At 41.8% G+C, this 27,790-nt stretch overlaps 3 protein-coding genes across 31 annotated transcripts in view; 2 read left to right on the top strand and 1 right to left on the bottom strand.

Annotated features, from left to right (window-relative positions):
* The window catches only part of EIF2AK2 (eukaryotic translation initiation factor 2 alpha kinase 2), a 57,194-nt gene extending 34,660 nt beyond the window's left edge, over nucleotides 1–22,534 (top strand). For 4 of the 15 annotated variants that reach the window (XM_043511520.1, XM_043511522.1, XM_038397406.2 and 1 more), the window contains exons 11-16: nucleotides 6–125; nucleotides 1,414–1,606; nucleotides 2,832–2,957; nucleotides 3,682–3,780; nucleotides 10,940–11,002; nucleotides 11,103–14,929. In XM_043511520.1, coding sequence (XP_043367455.1) covers nucleotides 6–125; nucleotides 1,414–1,606; nucleotides 2,832–2,957; nucleotides 3,682–3,780; nucleotides 10,940–11,002; nucleotides 11,103–11,228 — 727 coding nt within the window. In that variant the 3' untranslated portion in view covers nucleotides 11,229–14,929. Of the gene's footprint in view, nucleotides 1–5; nucleotides 126–1,413; nucleotides 1,607–2,831; nucleotides 2,958–3,466; nucleotides 3,626–3,681; nucleotides 3,781–10,939; nucleotides 11,003–11,102; nucleotides 14,930–15,031; nucleotides 15,229–15,904; nucleotides 15,996–18,578 lie in introns of those variants that run through there. The other 11 variants (XR_006280151.1, XR_006280152.1, XR_006280148.1 and 8 more) reach the window with 11 other exon arrangements.
* Nucleotides 16,194–27,594, bottom strand: GPATCH11 (G-patch domain containing 11). 5 transcript variants are annotated; one of them, XM_038397407.2, is made up of 10 exons: nucleotides 27,454–27,534; nucleotides 24,950–25,072; nucleotides 24,672–24,753; nucleotides 22,304–22,530; nucleotides 21,304–21,345; nucleotides 21,103–21,223; nucleotides 20,393–20,483; nucleotides 18,427–18,531; nucleotides 17,568–17,649; nucleotides 16,194–17,071 (listed from the first exon to the last, which is right to left on the bottom strand). In XM_038397407.2, exons 3-10 carry the CDS (start codon nucleotides 24,719–24,721, stop codon nucleotides 17,016–17,018), a joined length of 774 nt encoding a protein of 257 aa, XP_038253335.1. In that variant the 5' UTR covers nucleotides 24,722–24,753; nucleotides 24,950–25,072; nucleotides 27,454–27,534; the 3' UTR covers nucleotides 16,194–17,015. The 5 variants fall into 5 exon arrangements, with proteins under 5 accessions (XP_038253335.1, XP_043367462.1, XP_043367461.1 ...); XM_043511527.1 differs by lacking the exon at nucleotides 24,950–25,072 and having other exon boundaries at nucleotides 24,672–24,752; nucleotides 27,454–27,594; XM_043511526.1 differs by lacking the exons at nucleotides 24,950–25,072; nucleotides 27,454–27,534 and adding an exon at nucleotides 25,970–26,137.
* The window catches only part of HEATR5B (HEAT repeat containing 5B), a 97,133-nt gene continuing 96,824 nt past the window's right edge, over nucleotides 27,482–27,790 (top strand). For 5 of the 11 annotated variants that reach the window (XM_043511512.1, XM_043511511.1, XM_038397400.2 and 2 more), the window contains exon 1: nucleotides 27,482–27,625. The gene's annotated coding sequence lies outside the window, so the exon portion shown is untranslated. The remainder of the gene's footprint in view (nucleotides 27,626–27,790) is intronic. The other 6 variants (XM_043511503.1, XM_043511506.1, XM_043511513.1 and 3 more) reach the window with 6 other exon arrangements.

The following is a 27,790-nucleotide window of genomic DNA, read 5'->3' as shown; positions in this document are numbered from 1 at the left end:
TTTAGTAAAGTACAGCGTGAGGTACAAGCACTAGCAGAACTTGCGCATGAAAACATCATACGGTATTACACCTCTTGGACTGGGAAAGACTTTCTCAATTCTGATAACAGTTCAAGCCTTTCAAGGTAAATAAAAACGGATTCTGTAGTGTAATCAATGGCTCTTTAACTGGAATAATCAGATTATTTTTTCCCTATTGCAGATTTGTGTGGCAAAAAATGAGTGAATTATAGATCCCTACACTTACATTTTTTCCATCTAATAAAAGAAGAAAGAACATGAAAAATATTTAACATCAGGCAGTATGCTTAATGAAAAATGTACATGTACATGTACATCTCCTTTTTGTTGATGAATTGCCACTTTTTGGTGAACAGTATGTGTCGCAGATATGTACACTGACATTTAGGCATAATTTGGAATGATGTTTTATATTGAAGCCAAATCAGTAGCAGGATCTTCAGCAGCTAAGGGAGATGGTATTTGCATTGGGATTAAAATTCAGGAGTTATTTGTTCTCAAACCTGTGTTTCACTCACTAGATCGTGCCCTGTCCCATGCTATTGTTCTGCCCCACCTTGTGGCCAAAGAGCCTACTGGCTGCTCAGCAGAAGAGCTGACTCAGAGTATGTGTACACTACAGCCCTAAATCAACCTATGTTAGGTCGATTTACAGCCACTGCAGTAATTACTGTCCACACTACCCTCCTTCTGTCAGTGGTGCATGTCCTCACTAGCAGTGCTTCCACCGACTGAAGAGGGGCATTGTGGGGGGCTGAGGGCCAAGTATCTAAGCTCCGTGTAGCTCCCCACTGGGAGCCCATCTGTCCCCACTTCCCCAGGCTCTCTGCTCCCTGCTGGGAGCTGGGGGGCAGCCACCCCAGGCTTCTCAACTCCCAGAGCGGGGAACCTCTGGGTGCAGCCTGGCTGGGAGCTGGGGGCGCCAGCATGGAGCTGTGAAATTGCCAAGACAGCCAACAGCCGATGTAAGTAACGCAGTGTCTATGCAGACACTGTGTCGCCCTAACTACACCGACATCAGTGCTATGCCTCTTGTGGAGATGGAGTTGTTATTGTCAGTGTAGTAGGACACTTACATTGGCAGGACAAAGCTGTAGTGTGTACATTGACATAATTAGGATGAGGTAAATTGCCTTACGTGAGCCTATTTAGTGTAGAACAGGCTTCAGTGGCAGGCAGCTGGCTGTTTGGAAGCTAGGATTGACTCCAGTGCCATCACTGGCAGCCCCAAGCCTACCTGGAGTGGTCCTAAAAAATTAGGGACTTTTGGCCACGATTGTGGGGGCCTGCAGCCAAATGAAAGGTTGGAAACCAGCAAACCATTGAGCCAACTGCTTAGAAACAATTGTGTAGTACTGTTTTTAATATTGTGATTTAATTTTACTATTACAGATCGAGGCCAGATTTGCTATGTGATTGCCTTTTTATCCAAATGGAATTCTGTGAGAAAGGAACACTGGATGGCTGGATTGATGAAAAGAGAGGGAAGGAAAATTACCAAAATGAGTCTCTCATCAAATTTAGACAAATAGTGAAAGGAGTGGAATATATTCATTCTAAAGGGTTTATTCACAGAGACCTCAAGGTAAGCAGAACAGATGATCGCTCTGTGGGTGGACAGATGTAATGAATAAATGTTTGGAGGATCAGAAAATGTTGAACTGTTGTTTTATTTTCAGTGGGACTCCATGTGAGCATGGCGTCTGTCATTGTGTGTAAGATTGGGAATAAAATCATGAAGTGCTTTTGAATGTGAAATGCTGTATACTAGGTATATATTAAATTTCAAGTTTGAGTTCAAAATCAATTTTAATAAATCACATACAACACATCATATGTTTTAGTATACTGAAGTTAATGCCCTAGGGAGCAGTGTTTTTCAAAGTTCGGGTTGTGACCCAGTACTGGCATGTAAGGCGCTGGATTGCCTTGTTCAGCACCCAGGGAACCTAGTGGCTCTGGTCAGCACTTCTGACCAGGATGTTGAAGTCCCATTGGCGGTGCTGCCCAGCTAAGGTAGACTAGTGCTTACCTGTTCCGACACTGCACTGCGCCCCGGAAGTGGCCAGCAGTGGGTCCGGCTTCTAGGCAGGGGGACCACAGGGCTCTGCATGCTGCCCCCGCCCCAAGCACTGGCTCCACACTCCCATTGGCTGGTTCCTGGCCCCTGCAAACCTGGGGCCCCTTTCAGTACCCCAAACCCCTCATCCCCTGCCCCACCGCAGTGCCTGCACCACCAGACCAGAGCCCTGACCCCCTCCTGCACTCCAACCCCCTGCCTCAGCCCTGAGACCACCCCAAACTCTTCATCCCCGGTCTCAGCCCAGAGCCCTGACCCCCTTCCACACTCCAACCCCCTGCCCCCTCCCACCCCCTGAACCCCTCATTCCTGGCCCCACCCCACAGCCCTCACCCCCATACCCCAACCCTTTGGTCCAGCTCTGAGCCCCTCCCACAGTCAAAACCCCTCATCCCCAGCTCCATTGGGTTGTGGGCATCAACAATTTTCTTCAACTGGGTCACCAGAAAAAAAGTTTGAAAACCACTGCTATAGAATAACACAGTAGTACTTAACTGTATGTGTAAATGAGAACAATTAGTTATTATGGCAGTCATGATTTCAAATTTTGACTAGTGTGTTTAAAAATTGTTGATTTAACAATGAGATTTTATTTTGATACATAACTCCTAATCATTTCCTTGAATGTTTAGCAACTCTTCCACTGAAGTACCCTATGACTGATTTTTTTCCTGGTGCTAAAAGTTTGTAACGTGAAACTGAGACATTTTTTTTTAATTGTCCTTTTTAGCCCCTCAACATATTCATATCTCATGAAAATAAAATAAAAATAGGTGACTTTGGACTTGTAACTTCAATGACTGATGATCTACGGACAACAGAAAAGGGAACAAGATCATATATGAGCCCAGAACAGGTAACCATTACTGCAGGTTTAATAGTAAGATATCAGAAGACATGAGTGTCTCCATAGTTATCCTTGCATTTAAGTCCAGATTTAGCCATCCCTGTCCTAATTTCTCCAGTACTAAACCAGTTGCCTAAAGTTTTCCAGGTGTGATCCTAAACCAGGATAGATTTTTTTTTTTTTTAAACTGGAAAATATGAAGCAAATTGCACAAGTCGGTTGTGAAATGAGGTGATCCTATCTCATCGATACTGTCTTACATTACAAAGTTTGAAGTCAGTGAGAGCTGTGGGTGATCAGCAATTTTGAAAACCAGGCCACTAATTTAGGTACCTACATGTGAATTTGGGTAACTTTAGGCATCCATTATTGAAAATCTTGGCCTTAGAATCTCTGTATCTGATTGCCTATCTGGAAGGGAGAATCAATTTACTTATCCTACGTATGAGGGACTATGGATGCTTTAAAGTTTGTATATTTCATTTCACTTAACAGTAAATATTATCCCTGTTTCACAGATGGGGCATCTTTTGCACAGAGATTTAAGGACTTGTATGAGGGCCTGGTGGTCCCAATCATGCCGTCCTAAGGCAAAGCTCCCATTGACTTCATAGGGATTTTAGCTTGTATAAATACTGCAGAATTGGATTGTATGAAAACACTTCAATTACGATACATTTTTAGACCTAAAAGGCAAGTCTGGTATATGCTATTTTTATTGTAATGACCACAGGGTGGAGACAAATATGGACAGGAAGTGGATATATTTGCACTAGGATTAATTCTCTTTGAAATTCTTTGGATATTTTCCACTGGCACTGAAAAAGTTAAGGTAAGTAATCTTAAATTATTAATGAAAAATAGGTCAGAAGAAAACTATATAAGGCAAAATATGACTTGACGTTTCACTTGTATTTTATGTGGTGTTCCTTATTGCCCCATATGTCTGGAATACCTTCCTTATACCAGTACATCAGGTGTTCATCCTCTCTTCATTCTTGTCCTTCCTGAAAATTCACTTCAGTGAGGCCCACATATTCATATTATTTTTGTTAATAAAAGCTGTCTCCCAAAATTTAAAACAAAAATTACCCTAGCACCATTCACTTGTCAATGTGTTTTAGTGCTCTCTGTTTGTCACCTCTGTGTCGCCTTTCATTTTATTTAAAGCGAATTTTGTAAGTGGTATTACACCACTGTGGGTTCGGCTCTGGCAGCTACAGTTTCAATCTTAACAGAAAGAAAAGGAGTACTTGTGGCACCTTAGAGACTAACAAATAAATTTGTTAGTCTCTAAGGTGCCACAAGTAGTCCTTTTCTTTTTGTGAATACAGACTAACAGGGCTGCTACTCTGAAACCAATCTTAACAGAGTGAAAGTCACCTTTGCTTTCCGAACCTATGCACAAGTTACAAATATAGTTCTACTTACATCCTTAACAATCCTTACCTTGCAAAGGGAATTAAAACCAATAGTAAAAGGTTCTATAGCCATATAAATAAGAAGAAAACTAAGAAAGAATAAGTGGGGCCGCTTAACACTGAGGATGGAGTGGAGGTTAAAGATAATCTAGGCATGGCCCAATATCTAAACAAATACTTTGCCTCAGTCTTTAATAAGGCTAAAGAGGATCTTAGGGATAATGGTTGCATGACAAATGGGAATGAGGATATGGAGGTAGATATTACCATATCTGAGGTAGAAGCGAAACTGAAACAGCTTAATGGGACTAAATCGGGGGGCCCAGATAATGTTCATCCAAGAATATTAAAGGAATTGGCACCTGAAATTGCAAACCCATTAGCAAGAATTTTTAATGAATCTGTAAACTCAGGAGTAGTACCGAATGATTGGAGAATTGCTAATATAGTTCCTATTTTTAAGAAAGGAAAAAAAAGTGATCCGGGTAACTACAGGCCAGTTATTTTGACATCTGTAGTATGCAAGGTCCTGGAAAAAATTTTGAAGGAGAAATTAGTTAAGGACATTGAAGTCAATGGTAAATGGGACAAAATACAACATGGTTTTACAAAAGGTAGATCGTGCCAAACCAACCTAATCTCCTTTTTTGAAAAAGTAACAGATTTTTTAGATAAAGGAAATGCAGTGGATCTAATTTACCTAGATTTCAGTAAGGCATTTGATACCGTGCCACATGGGGAATTATTAGTTAAATTGGAGAAGATGGGGATCAATATGAACATCATAAGGTGGATAAGGAATTGGTTAAAGGGGAGACTGCAACGGGTCCTACTGAAAGGCGAACTGTCAGTTGGAGGGAGGTTACCAGTGGAGTTCCTCAGGGATCGGTTTTGGGACCAATCTTATTTAATCTTTTTATTACTGACCTTGGCACAAAAAGTGGGAGTGTGCTAATAAAGTTTGCAGATGATACAAAGCTGGGAGGTATTGCCAATTCGGTGAAGGATCGGGATATTACACAGGAGGATCTGGATGACCTTGTAAACTGGAGTAATAGTAATAGGATGAAATTTAATAGTGAGAAGTGTAAGGTTATGCATTTAGGGATTAATAACAAGAATTTTAGTTATAAGTTGGGGACGCATCAATTAGAAGTAACGGAAGAGGAGAAGGACCTTGGAGTATTGGTTGATCATAGGATGACTATGAGCTGCCAATGTGATATGGCTGTGAAAAAAGCTAATGCGGTTTTGGGATGCATCAGGAGAGGCATTTCCAGTAGGGATACGGAGGTTTTAGTACCATTATACAAGGCACTGGTGAGACCTCACCTAGAATACTGTGTGCAGTTCTGGTCTCCCATGTTTAAAAAGGATGAATTCAAACTGGAGCAGGTACAGAGAAGGGCTACTAGGATGATCCGAGGAATGGAAAACTTGTCTTATGAAAGGAGACTTAAGGAGCTTGGCTTGTTTAGCCTAACTAAAAGAAGGTTGAGGGGAGATATGATTGCTCTCTATAAATATATCAGAGGGATAAATACAGGAGAGGGAGAGGAATTATTTCAGCTCAGCACCAATGTGGACACAAGAACAAATGGGTATAAACTGGCCACCAGGAAGTTTAGACTTGAAATCAGACAAAGGTTTCTAACCATCAGAGGAGTGAAGTTTTGGAATAGCCTTCCAAGGGAAGCAGTGGGGGCAAAAGATCTATCTGGCTTTAAGATTCTACTCAATAAGTTTATGGAGGAGATGGTATGATGGGATAATGTGATTTTGGTAAGTAATTGATCTTTAAATATTCAGGGTAAATAGGCCTAATCCCCTGAGATGGGATATTAGATGGATCGGATCTGAGTTACCCAGGAAAGAATTTTCTGTAGTATCTGGCTGGTGAATCTTGCCCATATGCTCAGGGTTTAGCTGATTGCCATATTTGGGGTCGGGAAGGAATTTTCCTCCAGGGCAGATTGGAGAGACCCTGGAGGTTTTTCGCCTTTCTCTGTAGCATGGGGCATGGTTGACTTGAGGGAGGCTTCTCTGCTCCTTGAAGTCTTTAAACCATGATTTAAGGACTTCAATAGCTCAGACATAGGTGAGGTTTTTCATAGGAGTGGGTGGGTGAGATTCTGTGGCCTGCGCTGTGCAGGAGGTCGGACTAGATGATCAGAATGGTCCCTTCTGATCTTAGTATCTATGAATCTATGAATCTAAGTGTTAGGGTCTGAGAGGTCTCTCATGGATTGATTATTAGTAGAGGGATGGTTCCTGCTGGAGTTTCCCATAGGAAGCTCAATTTTCCTAATCTAAGCATCCTTTTTTATAATGTAATTCTGACTATACCTCATTAGCATTTCTGCACAACATGCACCTTGCGGTTAGGGCATGTGTTAGCAAAACGTGATTACTGGGTATCTTGTAAGCAAAAAATTACTTTTACTGTTAATTTTTTGCAGTATCACCCACTAGTACATCTTTTCCCATAATCTTAGGGCATCGGGTTATTCTTCAGTTACTTAGTTATATCAGCATTTCTTAACTTGATGGCCTAGTATGGGTAAACTAAAATCTTACAGGCCTCAGCCTGTAGGCCTTGCGTTTCAGCCCTACTTACTTTTACCCAATACGATTCCTCTAAATACTGATAAATCTTATACTTTTATAATCCTACAAATTGACTCTAATTAACATACGATGAATATATATGATGTTGATTAATCATAACATCACACAATAAATGAACAATAAACTAAAATCATTGGCTACATCTGCTATCTGTTGCATCGGATGAGGTGAGCTGTAGCTCACGAAAGCTTACGCTCAAATAAATTTGTTAGTCTCTAAGGTGCCACAAGTACTCCTTTTCTATCTGCTATCTAGTCTGTCAGATAGTTCTGCTGTCTAGTACAGCAAACTTAATCTCCATCAGAGAGGGGAAGAGAGAGCAAGCGATATCAATTGAGATACTTATGTGGCCCTCAGCACTATGGTATCTGAGTGTATCATTATTTATCCTCACAAAAACCCTGTGAGGTAAAGAAATATTGTGTTATTTTACAGGTGTGCAACTGAAGTACAGTGAGATTAAGACCCTGATCCTCCAAATACTTAACCACGTGTTTCAGAGTAGCAGCCGTGTTAGTCTGTATCCGCAAAAAGAACAGGAGTACTTGTGGCACCTTAGAGACTAACAAATTTATTTGAGCATAAGCTTTCTTGGGCTAAAACCCACTTCATCGGATGCATGCAGTGGAAAATTCAGTAGAAAGACACACACACACACACACACACACACACACACACACACACACACACACACACACACACACACACACACACACACACACACACACACACACACACACACACACACACACACACACACACACACACAGAACATGAAACAATGGGTGTTATCATACACACTATAACAAGAGTGATCAGTTAAGGTGAGCTATTACCAGCAGGAGAGAAAAAAAACCTTTTGTAGTGATAATCAAGATGGGCCATTTCCAGCAGTTGACAAGAATGTGTGAGGAACAGTAGAGGGAAAAATAAACATGGGGAAATAGTTTTATTTTGTGTAATGACACATCCGCTCGCAGTCTTTATTGAAGCCTAATTTAATGTTGTCCAGTTTGCAAATTAATTCCAATTCAGCAGTCTCTCCAACGAGAGACTGCTGGTCACTTGACTACAGACCTAAAAGTCGCAATATTACAACAAAAAACCTTCAAAAATAGACTCCAACAAGAGACGGCTGAATTGGAATTAATTTGAAAACTGGACACCATTACATTAGGCTTAAATAAAGACTGGGAGCGGATGTGTCATTACACAAAATAAAACTATTTCCCATGTTTGTTTTCCCCTCCTACTCTTCCTTACACGTTCTTGTCAACTACTGGAAATGGCCTCTTGACTATCACTACATAAAGTTATTTTTCTCTCCTGCTGGTAATAGCTCACCTTAACTGATCACTCTTGTTATAGTGTGTATGATAACACCCATTATTTCATGGTGTGTGTGTGTGTGTGTGTATATATATATATATATATCGTTCTACTGTATTTTCCACTGCATGCATCCAATGAAATGAGTTTTAGCCCACGAAAGCTTGTGCTCAAATAAATTTGTTAGTCTCTAAGGTGCCACAAGTACTCCTGTTCTTTTAACCATGTGTGTGACTTTATGCTAGGGCTGGGTTGTAAAGGGTATATATATTTTTTTAAAGTGGGAAATTAAAAAAAAAAAATCTTAAAAAAAATTTTTCCATGGGGACAAAACAGGTTGCTTTTGTCAAACTGAATTTTTTTCAACATTCGTAAACCAAGAAAATGTTAGAATTTGGGTGTTTTGCTTGGTTTTCACTATCTTTTCCCTCCCTTTATCCTCCAAAAGGGTAAGAATCAGGGAGGGGAGAAAAAAGAGAAGGTAAGAGAGAACGCTCCGCAAAAAAACACGTGTTGAAAAATTAAACAAGTTTTTATTTGAAACAAATTGTTTCACTTTTTGTTTAAAAAAATGATTTTTAAAATCAATATTGCTGCCAACATTTTTTGCCTTTTTTTTTTTTAAATTAAAAAGACATTTTTCATCAATAAACCTTTTTTACCGGCTCTACTTTAGGCACATGAGTATTCTTACTGAAGTGTATGGTATTACTCAGGTGCATAAACTTACACACGTATTTCAGTCTTTTCAGGATTGGGGCCTTGCCCAAAGTCACACAGTAAGTCTGTGGCAGAGACAGAAATTGAACCTGGAGCTAGGTCCCAGTCCAGTGCCTAACTACAAAACTATCCTCCTGTCCTGTAAAATATATATCGCATTTACCTGCATGGGACTGAAGCACTCTGCAGCTAGTTACCTACACACCCTGCTTTGTACTCTTGATGTCTGGGATGCTTTTTGCCTGGATTTGCTGACAGGTCAAATTAAATTGAGGGGAGGGGAAAAAGGAAATGGCTAGTCTGATATGTGCTATACTAAATCTCTGGGGTATCTTATTTTGCAGCCCTCATTCTGGCAAAACTTCCTTTTGAAGTCAGTGAGAGTTTTGCTCAAGGAAGGACCATAGGAATTGGTCAACAGGCATGTGTCTGATGACCAAAACAGAGGTTTCTCTCTTTGCCTTCAGCATTATTTTTTAAAATTAGACCTCTGATGCTACCTTTATCCTTTTTGCTGTAATGCTTGTCCTCTTGATTTAGTTGGGGATTGGTCCTGCTTTGAGCAGGGGGTCAGACTAGATGACCTCCTGAGGTCCCTTCCAACCCTGATATTCTATGATTCTCTTTCCCCTCCTTCCTAATGCTGGTCACCTTCCTCTGTTATGTCTTGTCTTCAATGACAAGCTTTTTGGGGCAGGGAGCATAGCTAAAATTTTCAAACCTGAAAACTATACCTGAAATTAAGCTCTTAAATCCATATATGAACACCTAACTAGATGTGATCTGATTTTTTCAAAGGTGCAGAGCACCTGCCATTGTTATTGACTTAATTTAGAGTGAGGGTTGCTCAGCATCTTTGAAAATCAGGTCACTTCTGTTTATGTACCTAAATACGTATTTAGGAGCCTAATTTTAGGCCCCTGGGTTTAAAAATGTTGGTCATAGTGTGACTTAGCACTGATTATTTAAAAGTGACTTAAAAAGGTGTTTTTGAATTTTTCTAATGGCATTCATGGTGTGTGTGCGTGTGCATGTGTATAAATGTAACGTAACTCCTCCGCATTATATTTTATATTTTCTGTGAGATAGTGACCATAAAACCCATGGACATATTAATCACAGACTGTAATCTGAGTCTGAGATTTTTTTTTCTTTCCTGCCTACCTCCCTTCCCTGTCTTGCACTCTCTGAAACACTATTGCAATGTTAAAAGTAAATATTGTGTGTGTGTTGGGGGGGAATGCTATTTGCATCCGCTTGTCTCACAAGTAGCAATGATGCCCACAGGGGCGGAGTTAAAGTCCTTTCCTGTAGATTTTTCCATGGGGTTTGGGATGCAGAACTACTATTTTTTTTTTTTAATTGACAGTGAGAACCAGGGATTTGCCAAAAATAAGGCAGAAGCAGGTCTTCATGGACCTTGAGGCTCATAAGGTGAAAAAGTCAACAAACTCAAAGCTTTACAGAACACTTTTAAAAACACCTTACAACCAAATTTAATGACAGGTTTCAGAGTAGCAGCCGTGTTAGTCTGTATCCGCAAAAAGAAAAGGAGTACTTGTGGCACCTTAGAGACTAACAAATTTATTTGAGCATAAGCTTTCGTGAGCTATAGCTCACTTCATCGGATGCATTGAGCTGTAGCTCATGAAAGCTTATGCTCAAATAAATTTGTTAGTCTCTAAGGTGCCCAAGTACTCCTTTTCTTTTAGCCAAATTTAAAGCTTTCAGATACTTCCTTTGACAAATGCTGTCTTTTGAAGACTCGCTCTCTACCTAGCACTACATTTTCTGATTATTTTGTTTTCGTACTTTGTGTGGCTCAATTGCAGAGCTTCAAAATGTAGTCAATGAAAATATCATACTAAAAAAATTATTTGGTGTCATTTTTAGGAGTGGCCCAAAATAAGAGAATGTGTACTTCCAGAGGAGTTCAGCAAGAAATTTCCGGCAGAGGTACAGTATAACACATTATTTCATCTATTTCCTCATTATTCATGTTCAGTATCTTATTTCCTCTAATATATACTGTACCTTGTTTGTTTGTTTTTTACAGAAACACATAATTGAGCAATTGCTCTTAAAAGACATTGCAAAGAGACCTTCAGCATCTGGTGTACTGGAGCTTTTGAAATTAGTTGATAAAAAGAACCCAGATACAAAGAATGTACATACGTGTTAGGCACCCTGTTTAAAGGAACAACATAAGCTCTGTTTTGGTCTAGAATTTGACCCCCCTCCCCCTTAAAATTGCTGAAATGTGACAAACATATTTGGAATCTTAGGTTCAATCCTATTGTCCTGCACAAAACCAGGCTTTACGTGGGGATCTCTGCAGGGATTGGGGGAATGAAAGCCTCTTGTGATCCAGAGCATCAGTATAAATTTCTGCTTATACCCCATAGTCTGGAGCCTTGTGCCCCCTGCCCTTTCTCATCTGTGGGCAGGTTGTGAGTGTCATGTTTTACAGGTGGATCAGCAGTCATGGACCCATAGTTATGTTCATCCTCGGCTGAGGAGGGAACCATTGTGTAGTATTACCCCATGGTACTTCATGGGGTGGAGAGGTCTGTCTACAGTTTGCCCCTGCTGTACAACAGAACGTCAGCAGGTCCAGTGCTTATTTCCATAAGTATGAAGGAGGCAGGATTTGACCTTTTATACTTAAGTTTGCTGCTGCCTGCTGTTTTAAATCTTTTGCTCTCTCCCAGGAATAACCATTTATTTTTATGTCACCTAGAAATATTGTGGCTTTTTTATAGTAGGAAATTTTAGGAAAAATTGCCACTTCTAAAGGGCTGTATGGGTGGAAGTGCTAGGGCTAGGTTCAGAAGAGGGACTTGGGTGCCTAGTGCAGCAGTTAGGCACCTAAGTCCAACATTTAGGCACCACTTGTGCTCACAAAATCACTGCTCAGCTGCCATCTAACCCTGTAGGCCCCTAAAGACCCAAGGTGACTGAGTTTCTATTGGTGAAGTCCCAGAGGCTCCCAACTTTTTGTGGCTGGACATGCTCACTCAGGATGTAGGAAACCTGGGGTCAAATCTCTACTCTGCTGGGTTCTTCCAGCTCCCAGGAGTTTCAATCTCTTGTTGAAGCTGCTCCACTTTGTAGTACATAATGAAATATTCATGGGGCCAGAGAAAAAATGTGAGTGACTATAGTGGTTAGATCAGTCACCTGGGAGGTAGGAAACCCAAGTTCAAGTCCCTACTCCACATCAGGCAGTGTAGAGATTTCCAGATCTCCTACATCCTGTGTGAGGGCTCTAACTGTTGTGCTATGGGGTGATCTTCCTAAGTGGTTTTACATGAAAAATGACTAACCTGGCTTAGGTGCCTGAGTCCAGGAGAAAGGTGTAAATCCCAAGTGGAGATAGGTGTTTTCCTCTAGTTGGGAGTTAAGCAGTCAACTCACTTAAGCCCATGAGGCCACAAACAGCTTTCAGGGGGTCCACCAAGTAGGGCCAGTGTTAGACTCGCTGGCGTCCCAGGGCAGAAAGCTGAAGCCCCACCATATGGAGCTAAAGCCTGGGGCCCAGAGCCCATAATATGGGGCTGAAGCCTGAGCAATGTAGCTTTGCAGGGACCTTTGTGGTTTGGGGCTCTAGGCAACTGCCCTGCTTGCTATCCCCTAACGCCGGCTCTGGCTTTTATATGCAGAAAACAAGTTATTGTGGCACAAGTGGGCCGTGGAGTTTTTATAGCATGTTGTGGGGGCATCGGAAAGAAAAATTTTGAGAATCCCTGGCATAGGCCATATCCCTCTCCACAGCTTTTCCACCTAAGCTAGGTAGGCTCAGTGGGCTGGCTTTCGTGAATCCCATTCTAACTCTCTCCATGCATTGTACATTGTGCCTAACTCAGGACTGTGAATTCCACTGAGAGGCCAGGCACCTAAAAGTCCCCTCTGTGACTATATAGTCTCTCGTGTAGAGAAGGTTCATGTGTCTTTATTACTGTCTGCCAGTGTGGGAAAATAGTTGGAGTCTTCTCTAGACAAGGTCTGTGTTATGTGCTCTTCAGTGGCCGATTGGTATCTACATATAATTAGCAATAGCTAATATGCTTGTTGCTGGCACATGGACCAAAATATCTTGATCAAAATATCTGTTAAAGCACTTTTTAAGTTGATTTTTATTACATTAGTATAATGAATTTTACTCCACTTAAAGACACCAGACAAGTTAACGTTTGCCAAATGAAAAATGATTACATTTGGTAAGAAAGAATTAGAAATGTTATACGTATTTGAAGATTGCAAGCTTTTTAGGGTTTTTGTCTTTATACCTGAATGTTAAATTATTAGCAAATTGCTGGTGCTGAATAAATAAGGCTAATACAATGAGGGTGTTTCAAACAATGAAAAATTTAAAAATATTTAGGTTCTTAAAGAATGTGTCCCTTTGAGAATTAAAGCTCAGTTTAACGATTCACTTTATAGAAACCACGTGTCACAATGAGTCAGGACAGCAATTTTCAAGCTTTTTGAGCTGAGCCTCCCTTTGAGTTACAATTTTTGGTTGTGCCCCCCAAATCCAGACAAAGGAGGCAAGTCAGGGTAGACTTCCTCCTCAAGCCTTGCCACTTGCCTTCTCCCCCTCTCCCAAATGTTCCGCCGCATCTCCACAGTTTGAAAACTGAATTAACAGATAAGATCTGGTTTTTGTCTTTTGAAGTTTGGGATTTGTCTCTGAATTGTAAATCCACATCCTGTCCAAGTCAGCTGTGTCAATTGCTTGAACTCCACAATGTTCCCTCAGTAGCAGCCTCATAGTAATTATGTGGTCTCCAATCTCTATCTACTTCCCAGGAGAAGAGTCTGTGACACCACCTCACTTTCCAATTATATATACTACAGCGAGACAGGGATGCTGGAACAGTTTGTATAGTGGGGTTCTTGAGCTATTGAACCAAACTGTAAACTCTGTATATGATGGAAACCACTTCAAGCCAGGGCGTGCTGCAGCACTCCCAAGTTCCAGCACCTATGCATGGAGATGAGTTGTGGTGAGGTAGGTGCCACAGACCAAGTGGTTGTGGAGGGAAGGGGGACAGTGCTCTCAGTAAGAGGCCAAGGGACCTTCAGATTAAGGAAACAATCTTCAATAAATTGTGGAGAGAGGGGGAGTGAGCCCAGTAAATACCATCCCCTCCCTGCACTCCCAATTTTTTTCTCTCTTCCCCCAGGCTATCAACCCTGTCCTATAAGATCAAGGAGTTCAGTTGGGTCTTTAACATTTGGTTGCATAGTTCAAGCACTTTAGATTTTTGGGGGGCATGTTTTAATATTAAAGCCCTGGCTGTGCTTATAAAGAGCAGTTGGAGGTAGGAATCAGGTTGTTAGGCATTTTTAATGCTTTTATTACAGCAACATGTCAGTGCCAAAGGGTAACGTAATCATTGTTTAAAAGCTGTTCCTAGAAATTAAGGCCCCAGTCTTGCAGTGAGCAGAGATCTGCCTGCTGACATCCTTGTGCCTATGTAGGAACCCATTGGTCCACCTATAGACCTCATTGCAAAAAAAAAAAAAAAAAAGGCCCAAATTGACAATGTTAGGTTTGTAGATAAAGTACTATTTTGATTCTTAGAAACAGTGGATAAATTCACAATTTTTGTTCTTATACTGATCAAGTATTAAAATGAATAGTATGCCTTAAAAAAAACCCCCAACCACTGCAGGATAGCAGATGTGTTCTTAAGTCTGCTCTCTGAAGTAGGGAAGTTTTGGTGCTGGCCTGCTGCTAGTGTTCAGTTTTATATAAATTCTAAACTTGTGGTGCATTCTTTAACAAATGAGAATAAATGTAAGCTTTGCTTAGTTTTTTTTGAGGTGAATGTAAGTGCTTGCTGCTTCCCCATTAAAACAAATGTTTGAAAACTTCCCGTTTTGGACAAATTCCTCTTTCCTAGTGACTCAAGATGCCTGTGAGAGTATATCCTAGCCCAGAGAAAAGCCACCTAATTGGATTTCCTTTCCTCTCAGGGAAAGTTCTGTAATATTCATCTGTGACAGGGTATACCAGACCCTCCGAGGCCATCTGCTGAAGGTCTTGTGGCCCTGCCACACCCCATCCCAGAAAAGGGCAGTGGAAAGGATCCTCCGAGCTGCCGAGAGCAGCTGTGTGTGACACAGCCAATCAGCGTCCAGCAGGTCCGATAAGATGGAGCTGCAGGGCCAGAGTAAGTTCAGTTCCTTGCTGTAGCTGGAGGAGCGTGGATGGTGTAATTGGCTGAGGGAGCTGCAGGACCTGGGACAGGGCAGTGCTACCAGAAGCCAGGGAGAGTGAGAAGGGTGAAGATAGCACGGGGCCAAGGGGAAGCAGCCCAGGGAATTAGAGCAGTGACCCGACTTAGATAAGGGACACCGTGGATGGCTGCTATCAATAGGGTCCCTGGGCTGAGACCCAGAGTAGTGGGTTGGCCTGGGTCCCCCCCACCATTAGCCACTGGGCAAAGTGGTCTGGATGTTGAAGCACCCCAGAGCGGGAACTGAACTGCAGTGGCCTAGCTGGAGAGTTGTGGCCAGAAAGGCCCTATGAGAGTGAAGAGTCTCCAGGGAGAAAGCCCCCTATACCAGGGTTAGGGGACTACTGGATTGATTGTGAGCCAAGCCCAGGGAGGGCTACAGAGATATTCCAACCAAGGGATACTGGCATAGACCCCTCTTGGACTGTTTTTCCTGGAGGGGGTTTATTTGCCTTTCACATTCAGACACGTGAGACTTGGCCGGAGAGCTGAGTCACCACAGACCTACCACAAACAGAGAGAGTACAGGCACATGCACTCAGCCAAGGGGGTGCTTGTAAGACGTGAATGTGCCATTACAACATCTTACTGGCATGTTCTTCCTTGGCAGCTGGCATGCATTAACTAAGAGGTCCTCTGCCACTTGCCCATTAAACTTCAAGATTTACAACAGTAAAGTCTCTGTTCACCACAACTGATGGGTAGGTGGTTGTCTCAGTCCTAACTCTATGATGTGTCTAACACAAGCTGCTGCCTGCCTTACAGTAAAAGCTAATTCTTCTAGTTCAACTCCTTTTTCTATCATTATGGATTTACTTCCACTAGCAGCTGCTGCTCATGGACAATGCTATCACTGTTCAATAGGTATTGACTGAATGCAAACAAATTGGACAAAAAGATAGTTGCAAAAAGCTGTTTAATTATGAACACTTTAAAAATACCCACTAAATTGATGAAATTTAGAGTTTCTATGCAAACACCCACATTTACATTAAGCAATAGTGATTGATGCAAGGTCAGACCATTTTCAACCATCAGCATTCACATGTCTGGCTGATTATGCTGACAAAATAAACTTAAGATTCACATCAGACATCCTCATGGAGGACGCATATTAAATGACTTGTCTAACACTGTGTACTATAAAGACTTAACCAATATTCACTTCCAACTGATTATCTTCTATTCCATGCTTTGTTATGTGGGAAAGGAAGGGCAGTGTTTTTTTTTCTCCAAGGAAGCCTTTAAAATGTTGGTTACAAAGTCAAGTACTGTCCATTTCAAATCTCCATCCGTTCACACACCAATTTAGCAGTCTGAACCTAGGTACCTCCAATTGGAGGTGTACAGAAATAATAAACCATAACAATTTGGTGCAGTTAGCTGCCTGTCCTCTGAGGTGCAAGACTGGAATTGCAGAGATAGTACCAACTAGTTTTTAGTTTGGTAGAAACCTGCAAAACTCCTGCCTCAACCTAAATTATTTTGCATTAAGTACATATTTGTAATTCCTATTAAATAGTGAGTTCAATGACTAGCTTCACTTTAAAAAAAAATCCAAAATCTACAAATGCTTCTGTGCTTTCAAACGTGTGTGCTCTGAACTTTTCAATATGTCTTTCCACCTGCATACTTGTGTGAATTCTTGATGTCCCATGGAGATATTTTAAAATACTGCTGTGAATCAACATTTTTCCAGGGTTCCTTTTAGTATAAAGATTTTAGTCATGATCTGCTGAACTATCTCCAGGGCAGTTTGAAGATAAATCTGCAGCCTCTACAGTATAAAGGAAAATAAGGTTAATAATTCAGGTATGTGAAAAAAAGATCTATAATCTTCCAAATCTTATTTAAAAAAAGAGAGGGGTGGGGAGTCAGAAGAAAAGTGATGAGCTCATCTAACAATGGAGAAACAGTACAAACAGATTAAGTTAATTCCAAATGGGGCTGTAGTTCTTATAAACTTATAAAATAGAAAAGTGGTGCTCAGGTGGGACTGATGAGAGATGTCTCAGAGGAAAATGTTACCAATTTGGCCACAAAATATTGATTCAGAGCCCATTATTGACCATTCACTAGTCCTGGAACCCAAGAGAAGAGAAATGACTGAATTCAACCAATATATACAAAAGTTACTTTCACGGATATCATTAGTGGCACTGGCCTCTATGGGAGTTTTGCTGGGGTAAAGAATGAATAAATAAGAATTGCAGGATATGGCTCCAAATACATAACTAAAGGAAAATTGTATCTAAGATGGATTTAACTCTTACCCTCATAGGCTGTTCCACACCAGATACAATAAAGATGCTCTTCTCTTAAATAGGCAGTCAGGATTTGTAACTTCTCTATTACCTGTATATATACATACAGAGAAATACATTTTATAGCTTTGAGAAGGAATCACAATCACAGTCCTCGCTGAGCCCCTGAGATGCACTGTCTTCCCTGCTAATCAATAGCTCTGGTGCTCAAAAGGGCTCGCTAAGAAAAGATCACACAATACTGCAATCAAAAACATGGAAACCTTAGTACACCGTAACTGATACTACAGCCCAAGTCTCCAAATTGTGGCCTGTGGTGTGCCGATGATCTATGGAGAACTAGCTGGTTAAAGGATGTTGGCTGTTCTTTATTTTCACCAACTGAACAACTAAAAATATCTTACTTCAATTGAATGATGTTCCTGATAGGATTTTTTTTTATCACCCACCTCCGCCACAGACTGAGCTCATTAGAATAACACCACTGATGGGTTCTTGGGTATAAAGGACATAATTTTCAAAAGTGACCGATTTGAGGGCCCAACTTTTGAGGGCCCTGATTTTTAGAGGCAATTACTCAGCATTTTCTGAAAACTAGACCCATCAAGTGTCAAATTGGGCACCTAAAAATAAGACACCCAAAATCACTACTCTCTTTTGAAAATTTTGGCCCAAAGGTGAGGTAGTGTTGTTTAATTTTGCTCTTACTCCAAATCAGTATAATCATGCTTTATACTCCACATAATATTATTGCAAAATCACTTTGCAAGGCAGAAAGAGAGACCACTTATTAGAACTTTGATATATACACACAGACATGTTTTACAAATGAAGACCACTTCATACTAACTTCTGTTTCAGCACTCACACTTAAGTCTGAACATTTGTATTCATCCTTTTCTTCCTCCTCTTGATCTTTTTCTTCTTGCTCAGGTTCTGTCCAGTACCAAATCTCCTTGGGAACCTTAATATCCTTAAAAATAAAAAAAATTACAAGCAAAGTTCTCTCTGTCACTATAGGTTTCGCCAGCAGATGCCTGATGAACGCAGTTTATAATGGGACAAGTACCATTTTATAAACTTTGTTATAAAGTATGATCTTGAGACACTGAAGCTTCAAGAACAGAACTGATCAAATTTAGATCACATTGGACCACAGCAAGGGTTATTTGTGGGTTTGCTGCTTTTTAAAAACAAATTTAAAGTTTTTATTAAAATAAACTTTTGTGCCAGATATGCTGGTAAAGTTCAAGAATGCACAGCAAACTATTCTTGTATCTTTTGTCATTGGTTCTCTATCGTCCATGTCCACTTTCAGAAGGCTCTTTTTATGACTTTACATTAAAAATCCTGAGTCTGCACATGCACATCATTGTGAAGCTCCTCTCTCATCTAGGATGGCAGGTGAACAGCCTCCTCTGAGCTAGACTGAGGAGCCTGACACAAGCTACCATGAAACATATAAATAGTAAATGGTTAGTAAGGTGGAAGAGGCCTTCTACCTGATGTCTGAAGCGTCCTTAAAAGGCTTACACACCAAAATGAATTCATGTGAATTTCTTGTTTCTAAGCCCAAGGATGTAACTTCTGTCGCATATAAGCTCTATTGGACCACAGGACACAGGCTCTCGCAGTGCAGCATTCCCCAGGATAGCTACTAGCAAGTTGGCAATAGGCACACACCAACTCCTAAGCCCTCTGAGGATACGCTTGGTGTGTCCAGCATCTGTTCCAGTGGACATTCACATAATTCCCAGATCCTGTGCTCCCAAAGGAATAGTCCACCCCTGCTTGCCAGTTATACTTTAGATCACAGCACTCCTTAAGATACAACACTTAGATTTGTTTACAGAGAAAATATAAGTTTATTTAACAAAGATTCAAACGATAGCATGCAGAAATATTGGAAACAAAGGGTTACATATAAAATAAAATCATAACACACGTACCAGAGCCTAAACTTAATTAACAAGACACGCCCTTCTTTAATTAAGTTTAGCTCACCCCAAAGTCTTCCCAGTGTTTTTCAGCAAAGCTTGGCTGTGATCCTTTTTTCATAAGGCAAACACACGGTCAACTTATTTCCTAGATGAAGGATAATTGGGTTACCTCTGCACCCCCAGATATAGTTCCACCAATCCACTGTCTTTACTTGTAAACAGGGTAATTCCCCCATACCTTGTTTTTTTCCTGTCTAGAATCTCCCCCGGAGACTTTGCAATCACTTGATTAGTATTTTTTTCAGACTGTAGATAGGCGTTCATTGTGAAGTATACATCACTCAATCTGCATATAGCCAGTCAGCCAGAAAAGTTTCTTGTTTGAAAGAAATTTGTTTAACATCTTTTAGTGACCAGTTCCAAGTCAGAAACCATAAGAACATCATTTTCTGTGTGTGTGTGTGTATACACACACACACACTGAAAATGACATTCTTACAGTGCGTGTGTATACACACACACACACACACACACACGTAACTCCTTACATATTATCCATCCATCCATTTCATAATAATCGTGATGACCAGTGTGACACAAGCTTTCAGTAGAGACCTTACATGACATCCTTTGGTGAACTAGGATGTAGATACTAGACCCATGGGAATCCTGTAACCCTTATGCACCCTGTGCCCTCTGCCAGTTGGCACCAAGAGGTCCCTGGGTAACACAGGGCATCTCAGGGAGAGAAGCATTGCCAGTCCAATAACACCCAATATTATACAAAACTGTTAAGAAATGAAATAATATTGTTGTAAATGAAGACTGAAGAATTTGTAGCCAGCTCTAAACCATAAACCATCCTTCCACCCCAAAGCAGCGTATTAGCCTTACCTTTTGTGTGTCTAACTGCTGACAGGCCCGCTGGCTTTTTCTAAGGTCCCCTTCTATCTTACGTTCTTCTTGTTTGCTTTTGAATCTCATTCTGTCAATAAAAAAGAAGCTAGCTACAATCAACAGGCAGATAACAAATTCACATATTATAGGCAAGAACTTATTGTAACATAAAGAGTTGAGATTTTGGACACACCATAGTTCCCCACAACATTTGTAACTCTGCTCCTTTGTACAGGCATACAGTCCTCTGATAGGATCAGAGAAGGCCATCCTAAACAGGACCATGCTGAAGCTTAAACACATAATTGTAAAGTTATATGTACGTATGTGTCTTCCTTGAGGAGGCTACATTTAAATAGTTTTAAAAACAGATTTCTGGTTTAAGTTGCACCCTCTAACAAATGGCAATATGTACTTTTTTTGTCTGTCCTCTAGCATTGCTAATTTTCATAGTAATTAAGGGGCACAGCAGAGGGAATTTATGTATTTTTGTTTTCTTGTGTCAAACCATTTTTTCTTTTAAAATAATTGGTAATTACCCTCCTCAGGGCCCACTCATCACACAAATGTTATTCAGAATTGATAAGACATTTTAATGGTAGTCAAACCTGAGGCAGCCAGTACCACTTTAAGATAAGTATGAAACCTGGATCCTTTTTTACATTAGCTGAAAATGTTTACAATAACATGAAAATAAATCATTTTACCTAAACTGATCTGCAGCCTCTTCATCGGCTTGTTTTTTCATATGAATCTTTTTTCTGTAGTTTTCTAGCCTTTCTTCTGCTTTCCGCTTTTGTAATTCTTCATGACCAAGCCCACTTCTGCCTGTTGAAGTTCAAAACACTGTTGTGAGCAGCTGAGAGACTGTGAACTCCAACTAATTAAAAGAGGTAAATATTACACACCTGTTTTAATGTTCAGAGGAATAGGCTCAACAATGCCTTCTCCTGTAGGAAAAAAGGGCAGGCAGCTTATGAAGTCAGGTCTCTCCCCAAATCATAAACACAGCCTATCCAAGTATACATAAGATTTTGCCACTGAACAATTGGTTTTTATGGTAATTTTTTTTTTTAAACAGATGGATAAATCAAGCATCATGGTTCACTGACAATGGACCGGCGGATCAGGCATTCCTTATTTTCTCTGTTGAATTGTAGCGTTGCTATGTGCTTCATTCAGGCTGCTGCCCTACGCACCAAAGAAGGATGGCTTAATTTGATAGGCATAACATATTTGTAATTAATAATAATCATTAATAATACACTGCACCCTTCTGTAGCATCTTTCATATGAGAATCTTCAGACACTTTACAAACATTCACTAACTAAGCGTCAGTATGCCCTCACTATTCACTCATGGAATGCAACATTTATTCATCCCCTAGTGATTTACTCTGGATAGATCCCAGATGACATTTTTGCTTCACTAGGGCTCTGTGTAGAAGGACTTAGTGTCTGTGTGCACAGCTCCCTTTCCAGAATCAAGCTGTAAATTTGTGCAGATTGGAAATAGGTTCTTTAATATTTAAAAGTTACTTGCTTGAAAGGAACACCAAAATCAAAAGGCTATGCCCTGCTACAGCTAGTAAGATTCTTGTAAACTATCATCCACATCTGAAATACCATTTAGTTAGCAGCAAGTACAGTTTCTTTCTCCTCCAATTCCCCCATATCCCTCACCCTTTTTATTTCAGAGATTTTAAGGGCTTGCTCTCACCTTCTGTGCTTTCTTCTGCTGTGCCAAGGTGGCAGTTAAGAACTATGCTAACAGACAGGAATTCTTATAGAGGTATTCATTTAATTCATCCAGAGACAGGTGGAACAGTATTAGTAACAGGTACCCTTTTAAACCCACATTTTGAAAAATGGGCATACATCTAAATTCTTAGAAGTTAACAAACTTACCACTCTTGCCAAGGGCCTGCCCACTTTTGTACCCCATCTTTTGGAGCATAGCAAAGCCTTTGTTTTCATTTCCTAAAGCACTTTTCAACACAGTGTCACGTCTCTCTCTTTCCTCTTCTTTTAGGCTCTTTTGTCTATTTTTCTGGTTAGCTTCTCTCTGCTTTTCTTCTTTTTGAATAGCTTCTTTCACATGCCTCACCATTGGCAATCCTGGCCTGACATCCTGTCTAAGGGAAAAAAATAAGTATTAATTGTCTTTTTTTTTCTTTTTTTTTTTAATTAAGAGGCAAAAAATGTTTAATGGCAGCATAATCCATTACAATGAAACGGCGAGGACATAGAATCAGCTTTGGATAAGCAACCTCTAGTGCAGGGGTAATCAATTATTTTTTGTCAAGGTCCAAATTTCTTCGTCAAATTTATTTTTGTCAAGGTCCAAACTCCAGAGAAAATATGTAGCTACCACTTGAGAATGGGGAGTGACTTTAAGACTGGGGAGGCCTAATTTAAATTCTTAAGCTCTGATTTCTCCATATCTTTGCATCACTGCACTTCCATTCTAATACCCTATTTTTCAATTGCTTGTAATGGACTCAAAAATTATCTTTTGGGCCAAAACTTCTAATTCATACTATCTGATTGTGGTAGGAATTTGAATACAATTCATTGTGCTGTTTGAACTATAAATGTGTGAAAACTTTAAGAAAATAGGTAAATATTACCATAATTTTTTTCACTCTGAAAACTCAGAAATAACTTTGTTCTAAAATGGTGACTGCTTGTAATCCATGGAAAACATAACTTTGATTTTTTTGATGTATGACTAAAATGTCAAATATAACGTGCATTAAACTTCCTTAAAAAATAAATTAAATTATTTCCTTTATAACAATCTCCCTACAGCTGAAGATCAGACATTTAATGGAGAACCTGAAACCTACTCAATTATACTAAAAAAAGGTTAAAAGTAGTTTCAGCTACACTACTTGTTGCTTAATCCCTCCTACTAATTCTTGTAGCTTTACCTCATCTTGCAAACACACATGCTTCACTCGAGTAAACCTTTAAATGGTTTTTAAGAATGACAATAATTGTATTACTTATTCTGTAATATAATTGCAAATAGAAACTATGTGTAAACTTTTAACACACAGTCAAAATGGTGTTTCCATCTGGATGCTCTCCCATCCCTACAGAACTTATCTTTTCCCATTCTCTCCTCTGCAATGCAACTGACATATCAAAGGGGATCCTATACAGCTCAATGCAAGTGTTTGGTTGCACCTTACAGAAATGCTCTTGTCTATATTATAACTAACCAGTTTAAAAGATTAGCTCTTAAGGAAAAAGAAAAGGAGTACTTGTGGCACCTTAGAGACTAAAAAATTTGAGCATAAGCTTATGCTCATTTAAATAAATAAATTATGCTTATGCTCAAATAAATTTGTTAGTCTCTAAGGTGCCAGAGCCGTAGCTCACGAAAGCTTATGCTCAAATAAATTTGTTAGTCTCTAAGATGCCACAAGTACTCCTTTTCTTTTTGCGAATACAGACTAACATGGCTGCTAGTCTGAAACCTCTTAAGGAAAGAATCCTTTGAAAGAGTTATTTATCCTGCCTGCTAGACTACTATACAGCTCAGATGGATTCTTTCTTGTTTAGGATCTCAGTATACTTTGTTGATGCTGAGAAACAGCAGTTACCAGAAGAGTTTCATTGGCAGCTAATCTTGCCTCATTTCCATTTCCACCTGGACATACAATGTCTCTACAACAGAATTGGTAAAAACTTGTAAGGAATACAGTGCTCCTCAACTTTTCACCTTAGCCACCTACAAATAATTTATATTTTGGAGGAGAGGCATAGTAAATGCAAAAAAAAAAAAAAAAGAGGGGGAGAGGCCCTATTTTTTTTTTTGAAGTAATTAGTGATCTGAGGTGCCTTGAATTTTTGGTGCCCAACCTGAGATACCTTAAAGGGTCCTCCTGATTTTCAGAAGGTACTGAGCAACCAGTCTCTGAAAACCAGGCCCTTTAAGATGGCATCCAATATTTAAATGGAGGCATCCAATATCAATAGCCACTTTTGAAAAATTAGGCCTAAATTTTCAATTTGGCCAAAATACTGCTTGCTTTGCTCATTTGAATCATCCCATTGAAATCTCCCTGTGACTTGGGTAAGTAATGAAGTAAGTAAGTGAGTAAGGATTTGGCCCTTAATGAGATGCCTGGAAATTGACAGAATGGTTGATTCAGGGATGACAGACTCTTCATAAACACTAGGGAAAAACTCAATGAGTAAATCCCAAAAATGATCAGTATTGTTACTGGATGTAGATGTGTATGATCTACTTAAGCAAGCTACTTACTGCACATTAATAAAAGAATCAGACATATAGTCGTCGTCTTCTTCTTCCATGTTTAATGTGTATCCTGTTCAGATCCTCTTACCTATAACAAATGAAGATATTTTATTGCATATTTTACCTTTTTAAAATGAATTGAATTGAAATAAGAAGACTGTTTTTGGGCTGAGATAAACTCACTGGTTCAGGTTTGCTATATTCAGTACTGGACAAGTGCCAAAAAAACACTACTGGACTGAGGGACTGACAGCAGTTTTATCATTTGATATTTTGTGAATTACCAGGGGTAGAAATTAATGTTTCAGTTATCATCCTTGATCTTGTCTCTTGCTCAGCATCGTTCTATGGCAGCCTCACCTTGGGGATTATTGTTGCTTTAGCAGGGTTACACTTCATACCCTCAGCTAGAAAAAAAAAAAAAAAAAGACTACTATGTCAGTTGCTCTGATGATGCATTTGTCTAGATTTAACTTGACCCCCTTTTTCCTCGATATCCACACTTGGTATTTTTGGCATAATTTTCTTCCATGGTTGCCCAAGTTGTCTACAATTCAAAGAAGCTCTTCTCCTCTTTAATTTTAAATACTTCTTGGGCTAAATAAATACCACAGGACAAATGGGTGAATCTGTATCTTTTCTGAGGTTTTAAACATCATCAGAGCATTACAATTTCTTTGTCCATATTTTTTCTGCCAGGATTGGCATCCAGGGCACTGAAAAACTAGGCATCAGGCAATTCACTCTTTATTTAATCAAGTTTAGGCTCCCGTTAACGTTCTCACTTAATGGTCTTTGTTCAGATTTTGTGAATTTAGGCAAAACTATCTTGAACTTTCTGCACCATCACCATGGAGATGACCCATTTGCTAGATCATCTAATCTGGCAGTTACGCCTACATTTTTTAATCTCAACATTTCTTTAAGCCATTCAAGCTCACAAGACAAATTGATGTTTTTTATTGAAGCATATGCTATAAAATCAAAAGGAGTATCCATCTTAATCTTGAATTCCCTAGAAAATTTCCCTAATAAATTAAATATATTTTTGTATTCTTACAGGGTCTTGATCCTGCAAATAGTTAGGCAGGTGCTTAGCTTACTACCCTGAGCAGTCCCACTGAAATCAAAATTTACAAAGTGTCACTTAAGTAAAATTAAATTACAATTTAATTAAAATTAGAAATTGGTGCAACAAAAGATATTAGCTTGCCCACCTTGTCTAAGTAAAATTACAGACACATTTTTTGAAGGGGGGGGGAGGAGGAGGGCTAAAGCATGAGATCAACATTTTCCATTTTTACCACAAACACAAGACATTTTTGCAGAATTCCAGTTGTGAAGATCTGGAAGTTATAACCCGCAGAGTCCGAAAATCAGGTAAAAATAAAGCCAGTCTGATGTTCAGTGGCTGCTGCTTTGCTTCATATCTTAAGAGTTTACAAGCCCCAATTACTACCTGCACAACCAGCCCCCACCCCCAAAACCTCCTCTGCACCCCCAGCCGCCCCACCCCAAAACCTCCCAGCATCCCCACTCACCCCCCGCCACTCCCCCAAACCCCCCAGCACCCCCAGCCACCCCCAAAACCTCCCAGCACCCCCCAGCCACCCCCCAAAACCTCCCAGCATCCCCACTCACCCCCCCCGCCACTCCCCAAAACCTCCCAGCACCCCCCAGCCACCCCAAAACCTCCCAGCATCCCCACTCACCCCCCCTCAGCACCCCCAGCCAGCCCCAAACCTCCCAGCATCCCCACTCACCCCCCTCAGCACCCCCAGCCACCCCCAAACCTCCCAGCATCCCCACTCACCCCCCTCAGCACCCCCAGCCACCCCCAAACCTCCCAGCATCCCCACTCACCCCCCTCAGCACCCCCAGCCACCCCCAAACCTCCCAGCATCCCCACTCACCCCCCTCAGCACCCCCAGCCACCCCCCAAACCTCCCAGCATCCCCACTCACCCCCCCTCAGCACCCCCAGCCACCCCCAAACCTCCCAGCATCCCCACTCACCCCCCTCAGCACCCCCAGCCACCCCCAAACCTCCCAGCACCGCCACTCACCCCCCTCAGCACCCCACCCCCCCAAACCTCCCAGCACCCCCACTCACCCCCCTCAGCACCCCCAGCCACCCCAAAACCTCCCAGCATCCCCACTCACCCCCCTCAGCACCCCCAGCCACCCCCAAACCTCCCAGCATCCCCACTCACCCCCCTCAGCACCCCCAGCCACCCCCCAAACCTCCCAGCATCCCCACTCACCCCCCTCAGCACCCCCAGCCACCCCCCAAACCTCCCAGCATCCCCACTCACCCCCCCTCAGCACCCCCAGCCACCCCCAAACCTCCCAGCATCCCCACTCACCCCCCTCAGCACCCCCAGCCACCCCCAAACCTCCCAGCATCCCCACTCACCCCCCTCAGCACCCCGCCCCCCCAAACCTCCCAGCACCCCCACTCACCCCCCTCAGCACCCCGCCCCCCCAAACCTCCCAGCACCGCCACTCACCCCCCTCAGCACCCCGCCCCCCCCAAACCTCCCAGCACCCCCACTCACCCCCCTCAGCACCCCCAGCCACCCCAAAACCTCCCAGCATCCCCACTCACCCCCCTCAGCCACCCCCAAACCTCCCAGCATCCCCACTCACCCCCCCTCAGCACCGCGCCCCCCAAACCTCCCAGCACCCCCACTCACCCCCCCAAAACCTCCCAGCACCCCCCAGCTGCCCCCCCCCCGCCACGCCTCAGCACCCCCCGCCACGCCTCAGCACCCCCCGCGGCCTCTCACCCCCCCGCTCTCTCTCTGGGGCTCCGTCCTGCGCACTCTCTGCTCCGGCGCTTCCTGGGTCCCGGCCTGCGCCTGCGCCCGCGCCCGCCCCGGCTCTTCCTGCCGCCGGGAGGGAGACTCGGTGCGCGGCTGAGCGGGGCCCGTCGGGCTCTGCTGGGGCCGCCGGCGGCGGGTGAGTGCGGGCCGGGGGGGGGGCTCGGCGGCACCCGGGGAGCCGCTCGGAGGGGAAGCGGCCGTGGCGGGCGGTGGGTGCCTGCGGCCCGGGGGCAGGAAGACGCTGCTGGAGCCGCCCACCCCCCCGGCGGCCAGAAATCCTGCCTCGAGCCCCGGAGAGCCC

The sequence above is a fragment of the Dermochelys coriacea genome, chromosome 3 (genome assembly GCF_009764565.3).
Source record: "Dermochelys coriacea isolate rDerCor1 chromosome 3, rDerCor1.pri.v4, whole genome shotgun sequence".
NCBI classification, from domain to species: Eukaryota; Metazoa; Chordata; order Testudines; family Dermochelyidae; genus Dermochelys; species Dermochelys coriacea.
This window is presented reverse-complemented; position numbering and strand designations above follow the sequence as displayed.